Raw genomic sequence first — 27285 nt, forward strand, 5'->3', positions numbered from 1 at the left:
TTTTTGTTTTCAGAGTAGGTCTCCATATTAAAATATTATTTGTCTACATGTCTTTCAAAAGCATATTATTATATAATACATGGTTAAATTATTTGCATGTAAAAACTCTTAATACCTGAGAATTTGCCAATTAATAGTTAATTTTTATACTCCTTTATGTTCTGACTTTGAGAAACCTCTGATATAAAATAACTTAAACATCTCTAATAAAACTTTTACATATGTAAATATATTTTTATGTTTACCAAAATAAGATCTTCAAAATTAAAAGAATTCTCACATATTTAATTAATAGAATACAGTACATGACTTTGAGAAAATAGATTTTTAAAGAATATATATACACACACAAGAATTATAAAGGCAAAACAGAATATAAACATTATAAAAACAATGTATTGTTCTTATAAGTACAATCAAATTTGAGGTAGATCTTAAAAATTAAATTATATCATATCTTTATTATACCCACAAAATTTTTTATTTACTATTTAACCCAAACATACATTTTTAATACACAATTTGTACCTCATTTGAGGACTATTTTTTTAATTGAAGCACCATAATCCACAAGTAAAAATTAAAGGAAAAATAAAACAAGGTATCTAAACTGTATGAGTAGAAAGTATAATGGCTCTTTGCTTTTTTATGTAACTATTGATTTGCTATTTGTCAGAAAGATTAAATAATGCTTATAGTAATTTTGAATGTTTATTATCCTAATAGTTACTTGCTTCATTTTAGCTAGTAGAATAAATTTCATTGTACAGTACAAAGCTGAGCAGAGATTTACACGTGTTTATAGGTATAAGATAAGTGTGATCCAGTCCAAGATGTTAAGAGCAGCACTGTCTTGGTATAATTCATTCAATCCTGGTATTCTCTGTTATAAATTATTATGTTCTTTAAAAAAAATCCTGATTAATAGAACCTTATTAAGCAGTTATTTGAATCCCTGATGAGCACCCTGAAAAAAACGCAGAGACATATTAGACCTGGAAATCTCGGGAAGGCAGAAATAAAGAAATGAGCACCCGTTATTTGAATGTTTCAGAGAATATTTCCTCTTTAGGGCATACATCCCCTTTCTAAATGTTCATATGACTTGAATTGGGAGACCAGTAGTCATGTGAGGAAGACACTTTCCACAGTACCCTCCACATTTGCCGAAAAATCTGGTTCCATCCTGAAAATTGGAAGAAGAAATATAGAAGAATCTTATACAAGCTCATGTCTGCATGCAAATAGCAGAAAAAGCAAATGCTTTGAATCATATGGCTAAAATCATTAGCAGAGGTTTCCTATAAGAATTGCATTTGAGGTCAAAGATCATAACCTTTTGATATTAGTTCAAACTGGTGGACATGGGAAAGTTAAAGGATATTAGATAACCTGATATTCATTTTAGCTAATTGAATATTATATGCCATACTATAATTTAGACAATTTAAATCTCAATTAAGTTTTAAATCCAGTCCACATATTTCAATCTCAATCCACATATTTTTCATCTAGGTCTCTATTTGCTTCAGTGAGTCTATTAAAACCTCTCCCAATTTGCTATCCAGTATTTACATAAATTTATATAATGTTCTCTTAGACCAAATAAAAGAAGGATATTGTATAAACTTGACTTCAAAGGTATATAATTCATATTCTATCCCATTTATTTCAAACATCTTGTGGAGGCATTAGAAACACACTCTGGAGAAAAGTATAGAAGGTGGTAAAATGGAGAAAAAAAATTAAAACTGGGCTGAAAGTAGTCACTAGAATTAGAAAAGAACTAAAATGGGAGATTGTTCCATAAGCAGAGCAGTTCACTGAGGAACAGGTGACAGAGGTGGGCTGAAGCGGGTTGGTCAGGACATGATAGATGCACTCTCGAGATGCCTCACATCTTTAGGTCTAAAAGTGAAGACTGAAGACATTTCTAGAATATGACACAAAAACAGGTTGAACTCCTATCATATCTGGAAAAGGTAATTTTTTAAAATCTAAGGGAGTAAAGATAGAGGAGAAAACTGTAGGTTCTGGGGACATTTTGAGATGGAAGAATGTTTTGAGAATGGAAGCTTTTGAAGTTACCTTTTCTTTCTAAAGCAATTTTAGCTCTGGAGAACCTGAATACACAGAGAAGGGAATGGCAGTAAAATCTCAGAGTTGAATAATTCCCTATTCCCTCTGTTGTAGTAAGAACTTGATCTTCATTAAACTTATTGGCAAAGGAAAATATGTTTGCATTTCTGTAAGTATATCTGGATTTTACCAATCAGTTTCACACCGGGCATCAGATCTCAAGAAATAGTTAAGTGCAACTTTTTTGATTGAGATAGAAGTTCTCAATGAAATAAATAATGAATTAATCTTTAGAATAGAAGTTAATAAAAACACAAATCTTTTATTAAGTAAAGCCCAATTTTATCATCTTCAGAAACAGAATGTTTTAAAGGCTATGACTATCAGAATACGAAGTTTCATTTATGAGAAATATTTATATAAATAGGAGTATAACAAAAATCACTTTTATCATAAGAAATAAAAATCATAAAACATTAGAGTATACAGGGGTTGTTGCTGGTGCTAATTTATGTGTAATATAAGTGAGAACAAATATAACCTAGATCCAGATTTACTATGGGCAGGGCTATTATCTAAGACACAATAACCGTGAGTAATAGAAAGCATTTCTTGAAGTGTACATGTTGGAACATCATACCTGCAGAAAATTAAGTGGATTCTATTTGGATAATACGACTTGTGCTATAGTTAAAATAATTATATAAATAAACTATAAAAATAGTTATAACTATATATATAAATACTACATAACAGTCTATATTTTTACAAATAAAATAACAATGTTATCTAGATAAAGACAGGAAGACATGACTATAACATAAATACATAATCCTAATTCTTGAAAAAACTGTGAAGAATATTTGTTAAATGACAAGGGTCACCAACACCACCCCCATCACTAAAACAGTGAGGGAATAAAACAAAACTTAACACTCATTTTGAAATATTAAAACCTGTAAACTTTCAGTAATTCAAGTATAGTAAAAAACATACCTTTTTTTGAAGACCTGTATTTCAAGTCATTAGCTCCAAACTTGAGATAGACAAAGCCTATATGTCCTGGCATTTGGCAATTTATGTCCAGACATCTATAGCCCATATATGGATTCATAAGTATACAAAACCTACACATGCACATTAATACAAATGAATCCCATTTCATTTCATAAATTGATGTTGTGCTCCATTATATATAATCTACCCATTATATGCAATAACTCTTTAGCCATCAATTTCATACAAGTTTACATTTAAGGTAGAGAGCCTTTAAAGGTAGTTCACAGCACAGAAGTATTTCAAACAGGCTTTTTGGCCCTGCAGGACTTACCTCTGATCTTCGTATGCTGACAGAGGTATAACTCCCCTGAGCAAGCCACTTAGCTGTGCTGGATATCTTCATCCCAGTTCCTGCTAAATTAATGCTAAACTGTCCCTGGATTGTAAATAAAACAAACAAAAATAGATGGAATTTATAAATATTTAAGAATGCTCTTGGCTAACAACATCTGAATAGGAATTATATAAGGATGGACTCAAAATACTCTTCAAGGGTCTTTTATAAAATGAAAGAATATCGATATAACCTTACTGTAAAGAAAATGAACCAGTTAAGGACTTTGAAAATTGATTACAAATAAGTCTTCTCAATTGCAAGTGACAACTGAATTAATACCATATAATGCTATTTGTGGAGAAGTAACTCTGCCCAACTCCAGGACTCTATGATTTGACAACTAGAGCTAATGGTCCTGTAGAAATTAGTAAATCCTGACAGAAATAGCATTCATGGGGACCAATATTTGCTGCACTTTAACATTTCTACACTTTCTATTCTTGACCCTTCATTGCTAACTTCTATGATGTTTCACCTATTTGACGTGTTTTCCAGAATCTCTGTTATTGCCCCATTCCTTTTGTGACAAGAATATTACTTCTTAACTCACCACACAGAACTATCTAACATAATATTATTGTCCTGGCAATTATATCTATTTTAAACACCAAAAACGGTGTTTAGATGTGTGATGCCACATGGTTTAAACACATTATGGTGTGTGGGTCCCCTATGAGTTTTATGATCTAATTCTTTCCAAGTACAGGACCATTTTTATGTCAAAATATTTCAGACTGTCTTTGTTAACTATTAAATTGCAATGTTAACTGAGAAAATGTGTGATTAAAATAGGTAACACTTGTGTCATATTTATATAATTTTACAGTACAGATTTAAACATTGAAAAGTAGAACTATAAACAAGTTCAGTCTACTGACAATGTTCAGTATGCATATAGATTCAGAACAATATTAAGACATTCTTCAATTACATCACAATATCTCAATGGCTTAAGACTCATGAATCTTTAGCAAGACTGTGACAAAACACTGGATTTTATATTATATGAATGAAAATATAATCTTGTCATAAAAGCAAAGTCTAAATAAACTCTCTCTATATAATGTGAATTATTAATATTGCTAAAACAATTAGATATCAATTTAGTCATTAACTTGGATTTCTTAGCAATCTTATATTGTATATTTCTCATTTAAAAACAAATAAAGATCAAATATTTGCATAAAACAGTGACAATAAATGGAGAATTTTCCATTGCAGAAATAATTAGTTTTAGATAAATTTCAAAGACAATTTATCATATACAACATCACTTGGTTATGAAATTTAGAATATTAACTCTATGTCAGCTTCATTGCTGTATTCCCAGAGCACAGAACAGGGCCTAAGTTCTCAATAAGTGTTTTCAAATGGATGAATTAAGTGCAGCTTTAAAAACATTAAATAGTAGTATTATAAAAGTAAATACACAAATACATATATAAAACTCTTCACACTCTATGATAATGAATGACACTAAAACTAGACAAAGTAGTATTTTATGTTCACAAATACTTGAATAAAAAGAATTGATTCTTAGGATATATTATTCCATTTGATACTTAATCAACCTGATACAGGTTTTTGGCACTGTATACCTCCAATCTCACATTCCTTCTCAGATAGGCTTTTCACCAAATAAAGTTATTTAAAAATGAAAATATATTCTATCATGTAAATTTCTTGTAACCAGATGCTCCTTGAGTGCCCGGATTGGGCCATGCAACCTAATACCGTTTTTCCATTCTTCCATTTGTTCTCTAGCTCCCTGATCAATATGCCTTAAAAATATTCAAAGGAATGAATCTGATGGACTACTAACAGCCTTAGGTGGTCATCAACACAATTAGTTGAGCCTAGAACTATTGATTGTTCCATTTCTCTGGACTAATTTTCATGAGCTTTATTTCTGTTCTTAGTCCTCACTTAAAAACCTACATAATACGATCTCAAAAAAAAAAAATGGTAAAACAATTATCTGAAATTTGGTATGATGTTGACGGAGCTGAAAATACATCTCACTCATTTGTTCAAAATTAACTGACTGGCAGAGATGGTGTCAAGTACCATGAGATCAGACAGATCTCACTCTAAATCTGTCAAGTGAAATAGCATATGTACCTAAAAAAAGTAATTCAACGAGAGAACTATAAGTGCCATAAAAAGGTACTTATACATTCCTATAGGATTTTAGAAGTAATAAATAAGTGAATAAATGTGTTAATTAATTCCAATACTTCATTTAAGATTAACATTTAAACCTCAAACCTAATCTTTAACCTAAAAATTGTTCAACATATGAGGTCTCCTCTCTCTCTCTCTCTCACTGTCTCTCGCTCCATACATGCATATGTAGTATGAAATGTCAGGAGAGTAGATACGCAGTATGAAACTTATCTCCTCTTCTACTCTCCTGATATTTTGAAGAAGCAGTCACTACACAAATTAAAATTTCAGTAGCCAAATCACAAATGGAAGGTAATATGATTCAGAAGACCTAGGAATTCAATAAATTGGAATGTTTATTCTTGAGTAACTGGCTGTGTCAAAGAAAAAGGTAGGTATGGGTATAAGATGGAGGAGAAGCATATAGATAGTTGCAAGTTTTAATGTTTCACTTCTTGGATTGACTGGTTGGTTCATGTGTGCTCATTAAATAATTATGTTTTATAATTTTTAAATGTACTGTACACATTTTATTATGTATGTATTCTATAGATCTAATATAACACCAATACAAATTTTCCATCCAGAATCTTTGGAGATACAGAGAGTTGATTCTAAAATTTATAAAGAAAGGCTATGGATATAAATAGTCGAGATAAGCTTTCAAAAGAAGAATGAAGCTGGAGGACCCATACTACTTTAACACTTATCATAAAGCTATCCTAATCAAGACATATGGTGTTGGTGAAGACAGACACATGTAAATCAAAGGAAAAAAAGACCCACATAAATATGGCCAGTACTTTTGACAAAGGTAGAAAGGCAAATAAGTGGAGAAAACATTGTCTTTTCAACATGTGGTGTTAGAAAAATTGGGTATCTATATGTTTTGGACTCAGATGAAAAATTACATCTATAAATCCCCCAGACTTAGTACAAAATTTAATTCAAAATAAATTGTAGGTCTAGGTGTAAAGCATAAAACTATAAAAAGTTTTTGAAGAAAACTTCCAAAAGGAGAAAAATCTCAGTAATTTGAGTTTATTTAATGATTTCTCAGAAATGAGTGTAAATGTACAGTCCATAAAAGAAAAATTTGACTTTATTAAAATTGAAAATTGCTTGGTGAGAGATACTTAAAAGAAAGAAAAGACAAGGTTTGGACTAGAATGCCGTATCCAACAAAAGACTTGTATCCAGAACATATAAAGAGCTCTCAAAACTCAACAGTAAGGAAATCAACATCTTAGGTTTTAAAATGAGTAAGACTTGAAAATGCATATCACCAGCCAGGTGCGGTGGCTCACAACTGTAATCCCTGCATTTTGGGAGGCCGAGGTAGGTGTATCACCTGAGGTCAGGAGTTCAAGACCAGCCTGGCCAACAGGGTAAAACCCTGTCTCTACTAAAAATATAAAAATTAGCCAGGCGTGGTGGCAGTCGCTTGTAATCCTAGCCACTCAGGAAACTGAGGGAGGAGAATTTCTTGAACCTGCAAGGCAGAGGTTGCAGTGAGCTGAGATTGTGCTGCTGCACACCTGCCTGGGTGACAGAGCATGACTCTGTCTCAAAAAAAAATAAAAATAAATAAATAAATACTTAAAAGTGAGCATAAAAAGACAAAGGACATAAAAAGAGAGCAGGGGTAGCAATGTTGATAAACGACAAAGGAGAATTTGAGTCCCCAGTCATGAAACCATGACAAGGAAGTGCTGAAAGTAATAATCCACAAAGAAGACATAACACATAGTAAATATTATGTATCAAATCATACAACAACAACTTTTATGAAACAAAATCTATGAGATATGCATGGAGACACAGATAAGGGAGGAGACTGCCCCTCATATTGTCTTGTGCCCAATTTCTGCCTCCAAAGAAAGAAGAAGTAAAAACTAAAAGGCAGAAATGAAATCCACAGGCAGACAGCCCCGCGCCACACCCTGGGCCTGGTAGTTAAAGATCGACTCCTGCCCTAATCGGTTATGTTATCTATAGATTACAGACATTGTAGAGAAAAGCACTGTGAAAATCCCTATCCTGTCTTGTTCCAATCTAATTACCATTGCATGCAGTCCCCAGTCACGTACCCCATGCTTGCTCAATAAATCACGACCCTCTCACGTGGACCCCCTTAGAGTTGCGAGCCCTTAAACCGGACAGGAATGGCTCACTTGGGGAGCTCAGCTCTTGAGACAGGAGTCTTGCCGATGCTCCCGGTTGAATAAACCTCTTCCTTCTTTAATCCAGTGTCTGAGGAGTTTTGTCTGCGGCTTGTCCTGCTACACAGACACACCCTAATAATAGGAAAAATCAATATACCACTTCCAGTAACAAGAGAGATCAAGTGAACAAAAGGACATGATTTAAACAATGTAATTGAAAGGGTAGATCTTATGGATATATATTAAACTCTACAACTTGATAATAATGAATACACATTCCAAATATCTAACAACTGACTTTTAACATTCAAACTGGATGCTGGCCATAACCCACTGACATTAGCCAAATATGATTTTTCTCCTACTTTTATGTAATTACCAACCAGTTAAAGAGATACACATTACTTTTGTTTTTAAAAGTTTTTGTGGCTTTGCAAAAAGTACAAAACATTTACTTTACTTTTGACATATGCATTCTAAAGTCACACCACACTCCTTAATTTCATCTCATATTGCAATGTGGCAAAGTTTATTTTCCCTAAAAAGCGCCATATGTGTCCATACTCATTTTAGCATTTCTATCCCAGATTATCCTGTCACATGCAAACACAGAGGATGTGGGTTTGATGAATCCCAAACAACAGTATAAGTTCTGTGACATCAAACATCTGGAGAGTATTCATGCAGATGCTGTGTAACATAACACAGAATCTAGCTCATATATTGACAGAACATCTCCAAAAATATTGGGCAGTTTGTATTTTTGGTAACAGTAGCCTCAAGCAGATAAATACAGGCTGAATATAGAAGGACACAGCTCCTTTTGACGGCATGTGTCTATGCCCAATAACATCTAATTTTGGAAATGGAGCGTTTCTGAAATTTGCATTTCAGAAATGCCTAGAAAACCATGCAAGGGAGACATCTCGCCCCAGTGGGCAGGAAGAGCATTTTATTACTGGTTCTGCCTATGACTTTCTTAAGGATCTTGGACAGACTGTTAACATGGAATGTCTGTTTCTTCAGTTATAAACTGGGTAATCTCAGTTTACAGCTACATAACTTTTTCAAGATCTTATAGGGAAAAAAGGATTACAGAGAAATTGGAGAAACAGAGTTAGAAAGAAATGGAAATAGCTATCTTATTATTTAAAAACCTGATTGTGCAAATATCTCATTCAAATTTCATGTACATGAAGAAATATTTTATTTGTAATAATTGGGTTTCTGTTCAGATATTTCCTATAAGGAAAGTTCATTAATAAAATAAAATAAAATTTGATTCCATTTGACAGTTATATGATTTACTTGTATATGCATCTCCTGTGATTTTCTTGATGTCTCATTGACCAGACCTTTCCCAATTCAACATGTAATGACAAGGACCAGATTTCCAGAACTGGGTGACCTTTCCAAAGTAACAACATTTGTTAGGCCTTGTATTAGCAGACTAGGTTCCATTGTCAATTTACTTATCTCTAATTACATCAAATATATGACCAGACGGCATAGCTTAAAAGGAGGATGGGTTGTTGGACAAGTTGACCAGTCTTGAGATAGGTTAACCATTGTAGAATGTATAATCTCCATTTAAGAGGGTTGGAATGGATGTGTCACCAACAAAAGACATCCACATATCAAGGAAAAAACTGTTTAGAATGTTAAAAGTTTTAGATTACACATCCTTGACTTAAGAACAGGAATAAAAAGAGACAGTGCAGGACTTCAGGAGAGGAGGGGCTCAGCAGGGAAAGGACAGTCCTGGGAAGGGAACTGAATGTAAAGTAGTAGGTCAGAGTCACCATGTTAGAGATAGGTATTCATCACCAATATGGGTGAAATAGGGAATTGGAAAGAAGAATGGACATAAATAGAGCTAACCAGCCTCAAAGATTGAATGAGAACATAGGATTCCTCTGCAAAGTTGCCTGCCTTTAAAAATACAATCATGTGAGGAAGCACTTCTAGAATGGTGATGTGAGGAGCCCATGGACACTCTCTCCAGTGAAACAAACACCACTGGTGAAAATTATAACTATAACCACCACTTAAAGTCTCTGAAATTTGTTCTATGGTTATATGGAAAAGGGAGAAACATTTATTCAAGAAAATGTATTAAATCTAGGTAAGAACAGTGAGAATCTGTGGCATCTGAAGCATGGCTCACCCTCTTTTCCTCCCACCTCAGCAAGATGATCGTTCTAATCATGGTGAATGCAGTTAAGGATATAGGACTCCATTCCCCCCCAGCTCCCTGTTAAGGCTATGGTTTCTCTTCGAGAGGGGCAGGCCACCAGTATTTCTAATTCCACCCAGCTCTGTACTGCAGAAGTTGAATTATAGGCAAGAGTAGCTGAGAGTCTGAAGCTCCCTTCTTCCACCCAGTCCCTACTCACAGAGCAGTCAGTCCACCCCAGGCATGGTAGATCAAGCACACTAGGCCTGAAATGTCCCCACAAAAAATCATTGGTAAGGCAGACACGCCATGCTGAAAAGGTCAAAAGTCAAGAAGACCAGGGATTACCACTCCATTTATACAGCAGAGGTGTTACTCTGAGGAATGGGCCACTGTCCCTGTCCCCAGATACACAGTATTGCAGAGCTTCTTCCCAGGGAGAGAATCAAGTTGTAAAAATAGGAAATTCACTAGCTTTTCCTATTGTGACTGAGCTTATTTGGAATAGAACCTGGAGAAGTTCAAGTTCAAGGTACTCTACGGAAAAGAATATTTTAGTGGTGTGTTGTTAAGAGGACGGTAGTAGCTCAATGAAGGCAAATGGTAGATAAGATTGAAGTTTAACAGAGAGAACCAGAGAATGAGGCAGCTAACAAAGGCTCTTCTTGGGGACTTTCCTGATCTCAGAGACAGACTATAAGACTAATTGAGGCCATGGGGTCTCAATTTAATTGGATCAGATTATGGAGTTATTTGTGTCCCCAAAATATTGTTGAAAGAATAGGGAAATTATCTAGCAATGAGCGGAGCTCTTGCTAAGCATCCTATCAGTAGAGACAGACCATGGATAAACTCAAAATAGTTTCAGGGAATGAGAACTGAAGAAAGCCCAGCTAAGACCATTGTTATCCCTGAAGGAGAGGAGCATCACGGTCACTGTGCATGCCCAAGACTGTGCCCACTGAGGAGCAACATCAAAGGCTGCACACTACAAGAGAAATAGAATTCACTGATAATTATGTAGATAATTATAAAACACGCTATAATTGCTTATATCTTCACTTTTCTTATTTTAACTGATTTAAAGGCAGTCGTATAAACCAAGGTGTATATAATTCTATTATTGACCTGTAATATATAGACGTGTAACGTATTTCAGTCAGGTAATTAAAAAAGCACACAAACAAAGAAGCAAACAACAACCATAACAAGAAGCCTCAGAAGAGAGGGTGAAATCAGTAATCACTGTTGCTAAAATATAGTTACCTAAAATGTCCAGTTTTCAACACAATTTATGAGGCATACAAAGAAACTGGAAAGCATGATGCATACACAAGAAAAAAGTCAAGAAAAACTCCCTTTGAGATGTATCAGATGTCAGACTAAGCAGACAAAGACTTCAAAGCAGCTAATACAAATATGTTCAAAGGACTAAAGAAACCACGTTTAAAAAAGTAAAAGGAGGTATGATAACTGTGTCTCATCAAATAGAGAATATCAATAAAGATGAAGATATCATATTTCACAAAGAGTCAGAGGAAAACTCTGAAGATGAAAAATATAATAATCAAGATTAAAAAATTCACAAAGGGGACTGAAATTGTCTACTGGATTCAGTAGAATTGGCAAACTTAAAGGGATGTTAATGATGCAGTATGAAGAACAGAGAGGAAAAAAGAAGAAGAAAAACGAACAGGGCCTCAGAGGAATGAAAGGACACCATTAGATGCACCAACATATGCACAACGGAAGTACCAAAAGGAGAGAAGAATTAAAAAGAGCAGAGAATATATTTGAAGAAATAATGACTGAAAATTTTCCAAAATCAGTGAAACATATTAATTTACCCATCCAAGAAGCTTAGTGGACTCCAAGCCAAGTAGACACAAAGAGAGGCACATCAAATATGACACAGTAAAGATATTGAAAGACAAATACAAAGAGAAAATCCCCAAAAACACCAAGAGAAAAATGACCACATCCATGGAACCCGATAAGATAAAAGCTGACATCTATTATCTACTTAGAAGTCAGAAGGCAGTGTGATGATATATTCAAAGTACTGAAAATAAAAACTGTGCATCAATAATTTTTCAATAAGCAAACCTATCATTCAAAAAGGAAGGCAAAATAAAGACACTCCTAGATAAAAAAAAAAAAAAAAAATGGGAGGACTTCTTGCTAGCAGATCTACTTTACAAGACATACTAAAGGAAGTTCTTCAGGCTGAAATCAAGTAACACCAGACATTAAAACAAATCAACACAAAACAATCAAGAGTACTGATAATTATGTAGATAATTATAAAATACGCTATAATTGCTTATGTCTTCACTTTTCTTATTTTAACTGATTTAAAGGCAGTCGTATAAACCAAGGTGTATATAATTCTATTATTGACCTGTAATATATAGACGTGTAACATATTTGATGATAAGGGGACAAATAAGACAGGTGGAAGCAAAGCTGTTTTAGAGTTAGGAAACGACACAAGACAATAAGTCAAATCCACAGGGAGAAATAAAGAGAATCAGAAATACTAAATGAGAAGGTTTACGTAACCAACTCTATGAATATATAATTGCTCTATCTTCTCTCATATTATGTAAAAGACATAAAATTATTTAAGTTAATATAATAACAATATGTTGCAAGTTTGTTGCCTTTATAAATGGTATATGTATAACAAATATAGCAGAAAAAGAGAAGAAATAGGTCATTTATAGTAGTACTGTCTTTATATTTCACTGGAAAGATAAGAATGTTCAATAGTAAAATGTAAAGTACATTCTGATAAGACATATACTGTAAGCCTTTGAATAACCACTAAGAAAACAATTCAAAAATAATGAAAAAATTGAGGAAATTAAAATGTTACACTAGAAAACATTCACTGAATAAAAAAGAAAGCAGTAAGGAGGAACAGTTGAACAGAGACAACATGAGACATATAGAAAACAAAAAGTAAAATGGCAGATGTAAATCCAGACATAGCAATAGTAATGTTCAAGAAATCCAATCAAAGGCAGTAATCCAACAAAACACTCTGTAAGAGACATTCTTAAGAGCCAAAGATATAAATAAGTTGAAAGTAAAGGGATGAAAATATATATAGCAATTCTAACAGAGCCGAAGTGGCCACACTAATATCAGATAAATTCGACTTTAAAACAAAAACATTACTGTAGATAAAGACGAATATTTTATAATAAAAAGGTCAATATGTAAGGAAGTTATGACAATTATATATTCATGTACAACACAATCTCAAAATAAATGAAGCAAAGCAAAGTACATAAAAGATTGGATTGAGAAATAGACAATTTAAAAATTATAGTTGTAGAATTTCAGCAGATAGAACAACTAAGCGGAAGATCAACAAGAAAGGAAGAGTTGAACAACACTGTAAACCAATAAGGTCTATAGTCTATAGAACACTTCATCCAACAACAACAGAATGCACATTCTTCCCAAGAATGCATTGAAGATTTTCCAGGACAAACTGTATGCTATACCATAAAATAAGCCTCAATAAATTTAAGTAAATAAAATAACACAGAGCGTGTTTTCCAGTCACAATAAAGGTTGAAATCCAAAGAAGAAAATTTGGCAAATTTACAAATATGTAGAAATCAAACTCCACACTCTTAAATAACCAATATATCCAACACATAACTATAGATAATAGAAAACAAAATAAATTAAAGGAAACACACAACATATCAAATAGTTTGGGATGCAACAAAAGAATTGATTAAAGGAAATTTATAACTATAAATGCCTATATTAAAAAGGAAAAATAATCTCAAATCAATAATATACCCTTTTACCTTAAAACACTGGAAAAAGAAGAGCAGAGGATTATAATGGAATACTATGAACAATGTGTGACAACCAATTAGTTAACTTAGATAAAACAAACAAATTCCTAAAAAGACATAACTACCAAAACAAATTCAAGAACAGCAAAAATTTGAATACATCTATAATAAATAAATAAAGTAAATTGACAATTAAAACAACTTTCACAAAAAGCCCAGGCTCAGATGACTTTCCTGGTAAATTCTACCAAACATATAAAGAATACATTTTTCACAAACTCTTTCCAAACAGTACAATAGGAAAAAACATGTCCCACTACATTCTATAAGGCCACGACTTCTGTGATACCAAAACGAGACAGATACCACAAGAAAAACAAAGATACAACAATCTCTCCTACAAATATGAAATATTCTCGAAAAATACTAGCAAACCAAATTTAGCGATATATGAAAATAATTATACACCATGACTAAGTGGGATTTATCACATGAATGCAAGATTGTGTTTCAACATACAAAAATAAATCAGTGTGGTAACACTCTATCCAGGACAAAATGGACAAAAACCACAGGATCTTCTCCACAGAAAATCTAACATCCTTTTACAATAACACTTAAGCTAGAAACAGAAGGACATGTCCTCAACCTGAGCAAGGATATCTAGAAAATACTCCTAGCTGACATACTTAACATATACATGAAACTAACATACTTATTGCTGAAGGACTGAATGCTTTTTGCCTAATATCAGAACACAAGGATGTTCACTCTTGCCACTTTTATCCAGTATTGTACTAGAAGCTGTAGTCAGGGCAACAAAACAAGATAAAGAAATAAAAGATATCTAGATTGAAGAAGAAGTAAAATTCTTTTTATTCACAGATGACATCACTGTGTACAAAGAAAATCCTAAGTAATCTACTGTTACAACTAATAAATGAGTTCAGCAAAGTTGCAGAATACAAGATCAATCCATACAAATAAAGGCAAAAATTAACGCTTTATTTGGGCCCCAGATTTGGGTTCTCCTTACCAACAACTCTACCTGTCAAAGCCTTCTTACTGTTGAGCTGGAATCTACTGCCCTATTAATGCCTCCTGGAGGAACACACATGACCTCATTCCTCTTTCATGGTATGGTAGTTCTTTAAATATGTAAAGATCGTTACCATTATCTCCCACTCTTTTCCTGGCTACTTTCTCCATTTTCCTTAGTTGACATGATTTAAACCCTTCTTTCTTTCCTATGATCCCCTCCTACTCCTAAGTAGATTGAAAATGATCTTTTACAGATAGAAATTTAAAAATAACTGTAATGTTTCAGTATCAAATAAAAATAAATCCTTCCATCTTGCTATTTTGTTTTGTAACCTTATGATTATATTAGGTTGTTTATAAATCACTCCCTGCTCTAAAGGAGTCATACTGAACTCATGCTGGGTGAATAAAACACCTGTCTTTTTCATGTAACATCACCACATTCTGTTTGAGTTTCTGGACCTGAGTTAAGATGTATAGATTTATTCAGGCTTTTATTCATTTCAGCCTGTAGTTCCAGTGTCTCTTGATCTCCTTTAAGTTCTCTAACAGAAAATGTCCTCTCTTCCTAATACAAGCATAACATCAATGTCATATGATGAAAAATATAAATGGAATAGTCTAAGAAGAGAGGCCTATGACAAACTATTAACTACTTCTCTTCAAAATCATATCAATATAGTAATTACCACTTGTCTTAGGTAGTAGATTTGATTCATATATTCCATTACCAATGAGTCACCTAAAAGTGCTATATTCATCTAGCTTACAATCCTTCATCTTATCATAAAAATATTGTTTTCATTATCTATGTAAAATCTCTAGTTAAAAATGTGAAAGTAAATTTTCTTCTAAGAAGCATGCTCTATATTGGAAATCATGGAAATGACATAAGAGCATGTGAAGAGAACTCTGGAAATAAAGGATAAAAGCAAGAATAAAAATATGAAAATGTATTCAATATAAATTTTACCAATAATAGACTGTCATTTGGAGGATGTTACAGACCTAGGAAGCTATTAGAACTGATGTCAGCAGAAGTGTATGAAAGTCACATGCTTGTGATCCATTCCTTTGCCTTTTGACAAATATCTATTCATTTCCATGGACTAAATGGAAAGATGAAGAAACTGATAACATATTATGGAAGAAGAAATAGAATCTGTTTAAAATTATTGTTATACCTTTTAAACAAACCCAAAATTGGCAAAGATGCTTTTCCTCCAAAGGTTATCTATAACCTTTGAAACAAAGTGCATATATGAAGCTTTGCATTTCTATTTACTTATGTTTATTGCAACATACTGGTCAAAAATAAATAAATGAAGAGAAGCTATAATTTTTTTCACAATGAAAGAAAATTAATCAAACAAATATGAGATACCTGTGGGCATCTGACAGCACTGTAGCAATCTCCAGCTGTGGCAAATGGAACTGCATTTCCAAATATTGTTTTGGAAAAACAAAGGTCTGTAGCTAGAAAATAATAAATAGAAAATAATAAATGAAACTCTTTAGCATGGAGACAGTAATGCAATCTTTGTCATCAAACACAGAGTTTTCATATTACTTATTTAGTAAACATACATATTTATATATTAATTTTAAAGTTTTAAGCACAAATGCCACAATTCTAGTGTATAACACAGACTAGGCTCTCAATGAATAAATTTTGTTTAATACAAAAATGTTCATATCATAAATTGCCCTAACAAATGGCAAGCATATTAGTAATTAAATAGAAGATTTAAAACTAAATAAATGCATTATTACATTTGAAGTCACAGAATATCTGAAATAGATAAAGTGGGGTCAGAAGCAAAATCACTGGAGAAAAAAAGGTTATGTAAACATAAATGACAAAACAATAAAATTGAAAGCTTATAGACAGCATATATAAAAATTCATTTAGGTAATTCAATTAGGTAATTCAAAATCTCTCCACAGAGAAAAATCTCTCCACAGGAAACCAGGAAGTTTTCCATGGTTTACCAGAGCCAGCTTGTAACAAATAGTGACAGCCAAGTGTGTGCATCTCTTCCCAAGCCCATGTACAATGAGGTCATGTTGGTAGCTTATGATTGGTCATGGCAGGAATATATACACCATGTATATATTAGTGCCTAACACCACAAATCGGACTTTTTCTTCCCTGGATAACTGGTGGTCATTCATTTGCACACCACTATTTATTTATGGCATTTGTGGATTAGGCTGGGAAAGATCAGAGACACAACTTTCAAACCATCTATTGTTACTATCTCCAAAAGCATGTCAGTCAACAGCCAGTTTCATCAGCCAATTACACAATGATGACTCATAAGTATATATGCAGTTCATTTGACTCTGATGAGTTACAGCACATATATCAAACTCCTATTGGGCATCATTACTTGGATGACCCACAGATATCTGTCATTTAACATGTTCAAAGCTAAATGAATTACCTTTTTCTCCAAATTTAATTGCCCTGCTCTATTTCCGATTTCACTAAACTATATTACCATCTGTCTTGTTATTTGAGAAACCTTTCTAAACATTCCATGTCACTAATTCCCACACCCCTTCTATCAGAAAATCCTGTAGTGTCTACCTCTTTAATATTTCTCAGATGGGTATCCTGACCCATGTTTCCAGTACTCATCACTTTTTATTTGAATTGTTACATTAGCTTCCTAATCATTTTTCATGGATACAATTTGTTCTGCCTCCAACCAACTATATTCCTTCCCCTGCATATGCCTTTACGCTTTTATTCCAATGGCTCCTATAACTTGCAAGATAAAATTCAAATGGATAGTTTAGTATACACTGTTCTTCATGATCTGTTCCCTGCGAACTTCTCTAATAAGCTACCATCCCCCAACCTACATTTGATTTATGTTTAGACAAAACTGGACTGTTTTTTATTCTCTGATACCACCAAAATGCTTCTCCCTTCCATACTTTTGTTCATGCTTTTCCCTCCTCCTAAAACTCATTTTTTGCCACTTTTGTTAACTCAAAGTTGTCTTGAGATTGTTCAAACTATCTGTTCCTATAAACCTCTTGAGAAAAGCAAGGACTTTCAATGCAACAGATACTTATTTACAATATATTTTGCATTGGGCAGTATTATAGATATTGTGAACACAGCAGTGGGTGAAACAGAGGCCAGTGGAACCTGAGTCTTACCAGGAAGAGACAAGTTATAAAACAAATATTACAGTATGTTAGGGGTGATACTTGCTATGGAAAGAAAATAAAGCAGAGAATAGAATGGGGAGGAAGAGAATTTAGTGGTGGAGAGTGGTTCTGGATGGCCTTATTTAGAAGACGAATTTCAGCAGAGACCCAAAAGAAATGAAGGGGTAAAACATACAGATAGCTACAGATGAATGTTCCTGGCAGATGCAACAGTAAATGCAAAGGCCTTAAGATGGGGGCATACCCATCTTATGGGTTTGTTATACTATCCTGGTTTGTTCAAGGAACATCTTATACCATCCTGGTTTGTTCAAGGAACAGCAAACAGGCCACTGTGTCTATAGTAGGAGTGATGAGGGGGCTCGGGGCAGCAGAAAACTGAGAGGGGATAGAGGTGGGAAGGTCATGTTGACTTGTGTTGACCAGTGAAAGGCACAATTCTGTCCATAACAGCATGCACATTGAAAATTCACCTGACAGAAGTTGATGCTGAATTACATGTGGGTGTGGAAGAAAGGTAGAAGATGAAGGTGTTGCTAGGTTTTAGCTAGACTAAGTAGACTATTATTGGTGGCATTTACTGCAGTGGTAAACATTTGGGTTTGAGGAGCAGGTTTGGCAGGAAATATTAGAAGTTCAGTTTTGGATACATTGAGTGTGACATGCCTATTAAACATTCATATGAATATGCTGAGTAGACAGTTGGATTTTGGAGTTTAGGGTAGCAGTCCAGGTTGGAAATGTGCATTTGGGACTGTCATTTAACAAGTGGTACTTGAAATCTATAAATTTAATGAGATTCCCAAATAACAATTGAATCCTACAGCTCCTCAACATTCAGAGTTGTAGAAGATGAAGAATAACTTGCCAAGTCGAGAAACAGTGAGAAAGACAGGAGAAAGAGGGGTCAAGAAAGGCGCAAAACCATTAGAGGATGGTATCCTGGTAAACAAATGCTGCTGATGAATCATGTAAGATGAAAAACAAGACTTTATCATTGAATTTAGGGAAACAGGTTATTGACGACTTTGATAAGGACTGTTTCCTGGAAGTGATATGAATAAGAGATTGATTAGAGTACAGCAAGGGGAAAGAGAAATTGGAGAGTGCAAATTATAACTCATTTCAGAAATTTTACTATAAATGAACACAGAGAAACTGGACAGTGGCTGGAAGGGTAAAGGTCAAGATTATTTGCTCATGATTATGATGAAAGAAATAACGTGTTTCTCTATGAAGAATTTAAATGATTCAGCAGCAGAATTGAGGATGTGAGGGAGATCATGAAATATGCTGAAATAATGTTCTTGTTTTTTTTTTTTTTTTGAGACGGAGTCTCGCTCTGTCGCCCAGGCTGGAGTGCAGTGACCGGATCTCAGCTCACTGCAAGCTCCGCCTCCCGGGTTTACGCCATTCTCCTGCCTCAGCCTCCCAAGTAGCTGGGACTCCAGGCGCCCACCACCTCGCCCGGCTAGTTTTTTGTATTTTTTAGTAGAGACGGCGTTTCACCCTATTAGCCAGGATGGTCTCGATCTCCTGACCTTGTGATCCGCCCGTCTCGGCCTCCCAAAGTGCTGGGATTACAGGCTTGAGCCACCGCGCCCAGCCAGAAATAATGTTCTTGAGTAGGTACAAGGCACTGAGTTTAAAGGACAAGGAGCAGGATTTGCCTTGGATGGGAGCATGAAGAGTTCATCCAGAGTAAACAGGAGAAAGCAAAGGAGATAGGTAAAGATTCAGGTAGGCGGGTAGATGTGGCAGTGGTAACTTGAGCAATTCCCTTCTGGTTGTTCTTATTTTCTCAGTGAAACAGCGAGCAAGATCACCAGCAGTGAGTTAGTAGAATGGAGGTACTAAAAATGTGGAAATTCGAAGCTGGAGGAGAAGGTATAAGTTAGAAAAGCAGGAGAGAGAATGGACTAGGGAAATGCAATAGAGTTACTTGGCAGTGCCATGGATCCCTGTAAGCTTAGTACTCATGGGTTTAAAATGGTATCAGTCAGAAGGGCTAGTATTACTTGCCAAATTCAGTTTTATGCTACAAACACAGAATGGGTAGGAGGTTTAATTTAATCAAGGCTGGATTTTTACCATACAAGTTTGAGGAAGAAGAAGAGAGGAGCTGGAACTGTATATATTTGACATTGTATGCTCCAGGCCCAGACCAATGCCTGGCAAAATGGCAGCTTTGTTAAAAAGCAGCCTAGTTAACAGCAAATAAGCTACTGGGTGCCTATTAGAAACTTAGAGTGCTAATAACATGCTTACAACCATACACATTATTAAATGATAACCAATATTTATACAGCATGTACTCTATCAGGGATGATCAATCTTTTGGCTTCCCTGGGCCACACTGGAAGAATAATTGTCTTGGGCCACACATAAAATACATTAACACTAAGAATAGCTTATGAGCTAAAAAAAAAAAAATCACAAAAAAAGTCTCAAAATGTTTTAAGAAAGTTTACAAATTTGTGTTGGGCCACATTCAAAGCCGCCCTGGGCTGCATGAGGACTGCAGGCTGTGGGTTTGACAACCTTGTATTATATGTAAAACAATGACTAGATACGTTACAAATATCATCTCTTAATCATCACCAAATAAGAACAAAAAAAAAAAAAAAAAAGAAGGAAAGAAAAAGGAAATGAAGAAAAAACCTTAGTGGTAGTTTCTCATTTTACACATGAGGGAACCGAGGCTTAAAGACATATGCTCAACATCACACAGCTGATAAACGAAGATGAAGAATTATACCCAGACAGTCTAGAATTTATTATTGTAACCATGGTAATATAATACTTCCACACTGTAGTAGATGGTGGATATTCAGTAAATCATAGCCATTAGTATTAATAATAATGGTTCCTAATTGTATGACTATAATTTATATATTATGTATTCATGCATATGCTGTCTTAAATTTTTTTCATTGCTTTCTATGACTTATGCACCATGCTAGGCACTGATGATTCAATGGCAATTAAGATGGAGCCTCTGCTAGTGAAATGCACTTTTTTGCCTCTTCATGTAGATATGTAACTTTCAGGATGGCAGGCTGCATTTGCCTGGTGTATATTAAGTTCAATAAAGATGTTTTGACTTGATTGTATTATAAATTATTTTCTAGACAAGCAATATGATCTATAACCCAAGGTCTGTGAGTAGGACTTTGTTTTCCTTAATGCCAGTTACTAATTGTATGAATGGAACAAGTTGCTTAACTTCCATATTACTTATAACATTGTGATGTACTATCTGCCTTAACTAATATAAGAGTGTTAAAAAGGTCAAATGAGGTAATGTATGGGAAAATACCTGATAAATTATCATTTGAAACTAATTTACATGATTACTTTAAACCCTGCAAAAAGGTTCCACAAGTAGACTGAGGATATCAACTTTCTTATCCTTAATGTACCTGAGAATTTTAAGGTAGAGGATTTTATCTTGGAAGGGTAATATCTTACTTGTCACTGTCATTACATTTTTATTAAGAGTCTCCAGCTGGGAGCGGTGGCTGACGCCTGTAATCCCAGCACTTTGGGAGGCCAAGGTGGGTGGATCACCTGAGATCAGGAGGTCGAGACCAGCCTGACCAACATGGTGAAACCCCATCTCTATTAAAAATACAAAAAAAGTTAGCCAAGCATGGTGGCATGTGCCTGTAATCCCAGCTACTCGGGAGGCTGAGGCAGGAGAATTGCTTGAACCCAGGAGGCGGAGGCTGCAGTGAGCCAAGATTGCACCATTGCACTCCAGCCTGGGCAGTAAAAGTGAAACTCTGTCTCAAAAAAAAAAAGTCCTCATGGTGCATGTCATTGCAGAGGAAGTATGTAGCTAACTGTTTTTTAAAAAGTAAGCTATTTTTGCACAATGCCAGGTCCTTCTCTGTACCCTGGCTACTATATATACCAACATATTGTTAGACATGCATAAGCAAATGGAGGCTTTTTGATTTTAAAATGTAGATTGAGCACTTACTTTTAATTTGCATGGAAGTGAGATCAATTCTTATTTTGCTGAAAACAGTGTATCCAGCAGCTAGGTGTCCACTGTCACATTCACAGTCTTCCCTCCTACTCCCATTAAAAGGACATTGATATGGATTTTTTAGTCTATAACAACATTGGAATATTTTAGTATTAGATGCAGTTACTAGGCCATAATGTAGATTATCTTTGGGAATAGAAAAATAAAACACACTCCTGCTCTTCGATATTATAATGTCAACAAGTTAAGAAAGAAGTAAAAATCACTTTAGGTGAACCTACAAAATTCTCAATGAGACATCTAAGAAGAGTTTGTAGAAAAATAATTCAACTGCAATTCTTCTAGCTTTTATTACTGGAATTAGTTTGATTTTATGAAAATGCACATAGTTCTTAAATTCTTCCCTTCTCCATGTCTGACTTCTCAGCCACAGTATTCTTAGTCAATCTCTCTGTCAATAGTCAGTATTAACAGTACAGGTTAATATTCAAGCCTTTATTTCTGAACAGGCATTAACAACATCTGGTTTAGGTCCTAACATGTCTACCTGCTCCTACATTATTTGTCTCACATGTAAGCTATTCAAGTATCACTCTAAAGGCTAGAAGTTCCAATTCTCTCGGAAGATCATGAAAATGCTCAGATAGACCAACACACATCTCATACCTAAAGCCATACACTTCAGAAAAGTTTTCTTCACCTTGGACCAGTGTTAAATATTCCTTAGGGTTCTCCAAGTGCATGTCTGCACAATGAATCTAAAGAAAAAATGTAAACACCTAGAAAAATTTTTCCAAAGTCAATGATCAACGTTAAAATAAAATAGGAACTGTTTTCAATACCTTTATTATTCTTCCCTTAATGTTAAGGTAATAGTCACCATCCTTTCTAATGTGGTTTTTCACTTGAATTTCTTTGCAGGTGGTAAATGATTTACCTTCAAAGACAAATTAACACAACTTAACACAGAGCAAATTACAAACACAGCATGAACCTAATCATAGAAATATTGCTACACTCTGAATATCTGACACTTTGTTTTGTGGAGTGTGCAACTACTACAGATATTTAGTTTAACTGAAACTTATTAGAAACCCTTAGGTATTAGGTAGAGTTTTGAAGTCTACTACTTACAGTCATTGGCATAACATTTCTTTTGAGCACCTGGTTTTAAATGGTTTAAACATAAGTCACTGGACAAACCATGTTTGGTAACGCATTTCACTTGTCTCTTCATTATCCCAATTCCACAAGTCACTGAGCACTGTGAACAGAGTAAAATTTGAAGATAAACTATATCATGAATCACAAGGCCAGAAAATCCAAGTCTCCTTTTCTTAGACCAGGTATTTCTGGAGCACACTGAGGGTCAGTAGTGGCAGATCCACAGAAGACACAAAACTATGCTGGGGGCTGGAGAGTCACAGGTGGTAGAAATCCTTAGGCATGAGCCTGAATCTATTATTTCTCAGTTACTGGCTTCTTTGCATTCATTTTGTGCAGTTTGCAACAATACATTGTAAATACTTCATAAACATTAGTCAGTGATGGTAATTAAGACTATCTCATTAAGTTATGTGCTAAGTTTGCAAAGTGATATTTAGTTGCTTTCTATCAATTAAATTGGAAACAGAATATGATGTAACCTTTATTACTCATATGTTATATTTCTTTACTTCTTCACTTAACCAATAAATATTTCTTAAGCACTTACTCAAAGTGCAAGCCACTGTGCTAAGTCCTCTAAGGAACAGAAATAAGTATGAGTTATGGTCTCTGCTTTAAGCAAGTTATAGCACGCATCAAACAAGAGATAAGATATTTATATAAATAACTGATAAAGTGATTTTTAGACAATCGTGGTCTGGGGCAACTCTGAGGATCTAATTAGACGTACACATTACCAGATTTCCCATACCTAGAAAGTCTTATTCAGAAGTTTTAAAATTCATAATTATACACCGACCTTACTCCATTTTCCAACTTTCCAAGTGGCCAAATGCAAACAGCTGTTAATGCATTTGTAAACCTGAGAGGAAGGCACCACAGGGCATTCCTGATAGACTATAGGCCGAAGTCGATGGAGCTTATGTTTCTTAGTAGATGGGATCCCGGTGCAATATGTAATCCTTTGTCTGTAACTAAATCCACAGTTGTTTGCACACTGAAAAATACATAATTAAAAGAGAAGAAAATGTCATTAACTTTAGCCAGGGCTTAATATTTGTCAGATGCTTAATATATATTATGCTGTGTCATTTCCACAATAATCCTATTTAATTAGTTTCATTTATAGATAAGCAAGCATAGGTTCAGACATCAGACAAGTTTCTCAGAGTTGTACCAACAAATGAAAGAAACTCAGATTCAGGCTAGATTTTCTACCTGTAGTGCCTCTGTGTGTGTGTGTGTGTGTGTGTGCGTGCACGCGCGTGTGTTTTAATTACATTACCATCTTAACTGTATGAAACTATATCTCCAAATAGGCACAGCTTTGGAGGAATAAAACATATTGAGGGTCCTTACTGGAAATAAAGGGTATCTATTAGCCTTAGATCACTGGTAACAATGTATAAGTTAGCACACATGTATCTTCATAGATATAATGTAAAGTCTAATAACATTTGACTAAAATAGGTAAGCGATTTAGGTGTAAATTAAAGCCCCAATCCAAAAATGGGCAAATAGATTTCTGCTTTTAGCAAAAGTGGAGTAACAAGGAATAGATTTACCTTGTAACTTAAAACAACCAAAACATCTGGACAAAATATATAAAGCAACGGCTTTTAAGACACTCAACCTTAGATAATAAAGAATAGTAATCCATGACAGATGAGAAACAAAGTGACACTATAAAATCATTCCAGCCTACTACTTTGAAAAACTTTCCAGGTCTTGGCACAATGAAAGGAAGACAGCAGAGTTCTGACCAGTAGTGTGTCCATACCTGTGAGGACACCAACCAAAGTGAGGCAATTAACCAACCAAAAGAAGTTACTTTTTCTAATGATCACACAGAACCAAATATAGTGCCTATTTCCTCCAGCTAGACTGGCAAACTTAAATACATGAGGAAATAGGTAAAGTACTCAAAAGAGTCTTGCCACAGTAGAGAGGATCAGTTAACCTAGATTAAACAATATACTGGTCTGCCTAACAAATCTTAAGTGCAAGGCAAGAGAGGGTCAAACTGCTCTCCAACAAAATAAATGCAACCCAGAACAAAACTCAAAATATATGTATACGAATAAAAAATATCTAGTCACCAAAAAGGTAAAATTCATGGCTGACATGCAACAGAAAATTAATTGGCATGCAAAGAACCTGAAAAATAAGACTCATAATGAAGAAAAAAACCCATCTATCAAAATATCCCTAGAGGGGTGACATCTGTGAAAATGGAAGAGTAAGGACATCTAAAAATTCTCTCTTCTATAACAGCAGTGAGAAAATGGGCAAAATTTTCCAGATCAGTTTTTTCCCAACTCTGGAAACTGACCAAAGACTTGCAGCAATCCAGAAGGCATTTATTCAATAAACATGGCTTACTCTTGGTAAGAAGAGCAAGTTTTGTGATGGTTTAACTTTCTCTATTTCCATCCTCTTCTTTCTAGCTCCATGGAAATCTTTAAAATCAACAGCCCTGTAATTATTGTGAAACCAGAATTCTGGCAGCCACTGGAGGGGAGCAGAACAGGTTTGGGCATCATTCAAAGCCACATTCTTAGAGAACTGTCATTATTTGAACTGTTTAGTGATTTTCTGGAAGACCCCACTTGCAAGAATCTCTTTGTTTGACCTGACTTGCTCAGTCCTAAAAATCTAGGGACATTTGTTGCGCTCAATGAAAAAACCATTGTCTAACTTTGCAGTTTCCAGGATGCCGAATAACAGTTGGAGCAACAACAGGCTAGCCAAAAAAGCTTAAAAGGAAAAACTAGGGAATAAGATGTTCATCAGAGCTTTGAAAAGCTCTACTGTATTAATGAGATCTAGATGGCTGTGAACATGCATCAGATTGTACACATGTCCAGGTCTGTCTGCAAGCTCAGGAAGCATCTGAGGAGGGCCTGCAGCCTCTCCTCCAGCTGACCTCAAGGCTCTACACAAACAGAAAGTTAGGATTTAGGAACAGTTGTCATCTACCTGATGGGTGTTGAAGGCCACACCCCTACTCCCAACTCCCCAAAACACAGTACTTGGCAAAGTCTAGGGAACCAAAATTATTGGTTCCAGAGATTAAGGAAACTACTTTTCAGTCATAGCTGACAACTAAACTAAGTGAGCAGAGACTTCAGTGGCCATGTATGACAAATAACACAGACTTTACAGTTAGCTCAGAAAAGTCACTAAAGAAACAAACAACAACAAACAGCAGCAACAACAAACCCTGGGGAGGAGGGAGACGCTGAATAGACTTATCACAAGTAAGGAGATTAAATGTGTAACCAAAACACTTCACATAAGAAAAGCCCAGGACCAAATGCTTAAAGAATTAGCAACAAGCCTGCCAAAATTCTTCCACAAGATAGAAGAAAAAGGAGTACTGCCTAACTCATCCTATGAAGCCAGTATTTTCCAAAACCAGACAGACATCACAAAAAAATAAAACTATAGACCGACATTCCTTAAAAATATAGATGTAGGGGGCGGAGCAAGATGGCTGAATAGGAACAGCTCCAGTCTCCAGCTCCCAGCGCAAGCGACACAGAAGACAGGTGATTTCTGCATTTTCAACTGAGGTACTGGGTTTATCTCACTAGGGAGTGCCGGACAATCCATGCTGGTCAGCTGTTGCAGCCCAACCAGTGAGAGCTGAAGCAGGGCGAGGCATCGCTTCACCTGGGAAGCACAAGGGGAAAGGGAATCCCTTTACCTAGCCAGGGAAACTGAGACACACAACATCTGGAAAATCGGGTAACTCCCACCCCAATACTATGCTTTAAGCAAACGGGCACACCAGGAGATTATATCCCACACCTGGCCGGGAGGGTCCCATGCCCACGGAGCCTTCCTCATTGCTAGCACAGCAGTCTGCGATCTAACTGCAAGGCAGCAGCGAGGCTGGGGGAGGGGCGCCAGCCATTGCTGAGGCTTAAGTAGGTAAACAAAGCCCTGGAAGATCGAACTGGGTGGAGCTCACAGCAGTTCAAGGAGGCCTGCCAGTCTCTGTAGACTCCACCTCTGGGGACAGGGCACAGCTAAACAACAACAACAACAACAAAGCAGCAGAAACCTCTGCAGATGCAAAAGACTCTGTC

At 35.2% G+C, this 27285-nt stretch overlaps 1 protein-coding gene across 1 annotated transcript in view; it reads right to left on the reverse strand.

The window, feature by feature from the left end:
* Positions 1-924: 924 nt before the first annotated feature.
* Positions 925-27285, reverse strand: part of ADAMTS20 (ADAM metallopeptidase with thrombospondin type 1 motif 20) — a 212665-nt gene continuing 186304 nt past the window's right edge. The window contains exons 32-39 of the mRNA XM_023182839.2: positions 23991-24188; positions 23159-23288; positions 22867-22961; positions 22691-22782; positions 22016-22149; positions 16229-16320; positions 3410-3514; positions 925-1186 (exon numbers count right to left, since the gene is read on the reverse strand). Coding sequence (XP_023038607.1) covers positions 1097-1186; positions 3410-3514; positions 16229-16320; positions 22016-22149; positions 22691-22782; positions 22867-22961; positions 23159-23288; positions 23991-24188 — 936 coding nt within the window. The 3' untranslated portion in view covers positions 925-1096. The remainder of the gene's footprint in view (positions 1187-3409; positions 3515-16228; positions 16321-22015; positions 22150-22690; positions 22783-22866; positions 22962-23158; positions 23289-23990; positions 24189-27285) is intronic.

Source organism: Piliocolobus tephrosceles, chromosome 10, assembly GCF_002776525.5.
Source record: "Piliocolobus tephrosceles isolate RC106 chromosome 10, ASM277652v3, whole genome shotgun sequence".
In the NCBI taxonomy this organism is placed as follows: Eukaryota; Metazoa; Chordata; class Mammalia; order Primates; family Cercopithecidae; genus Piliocolobus; species Piliocolobus tephrosceles.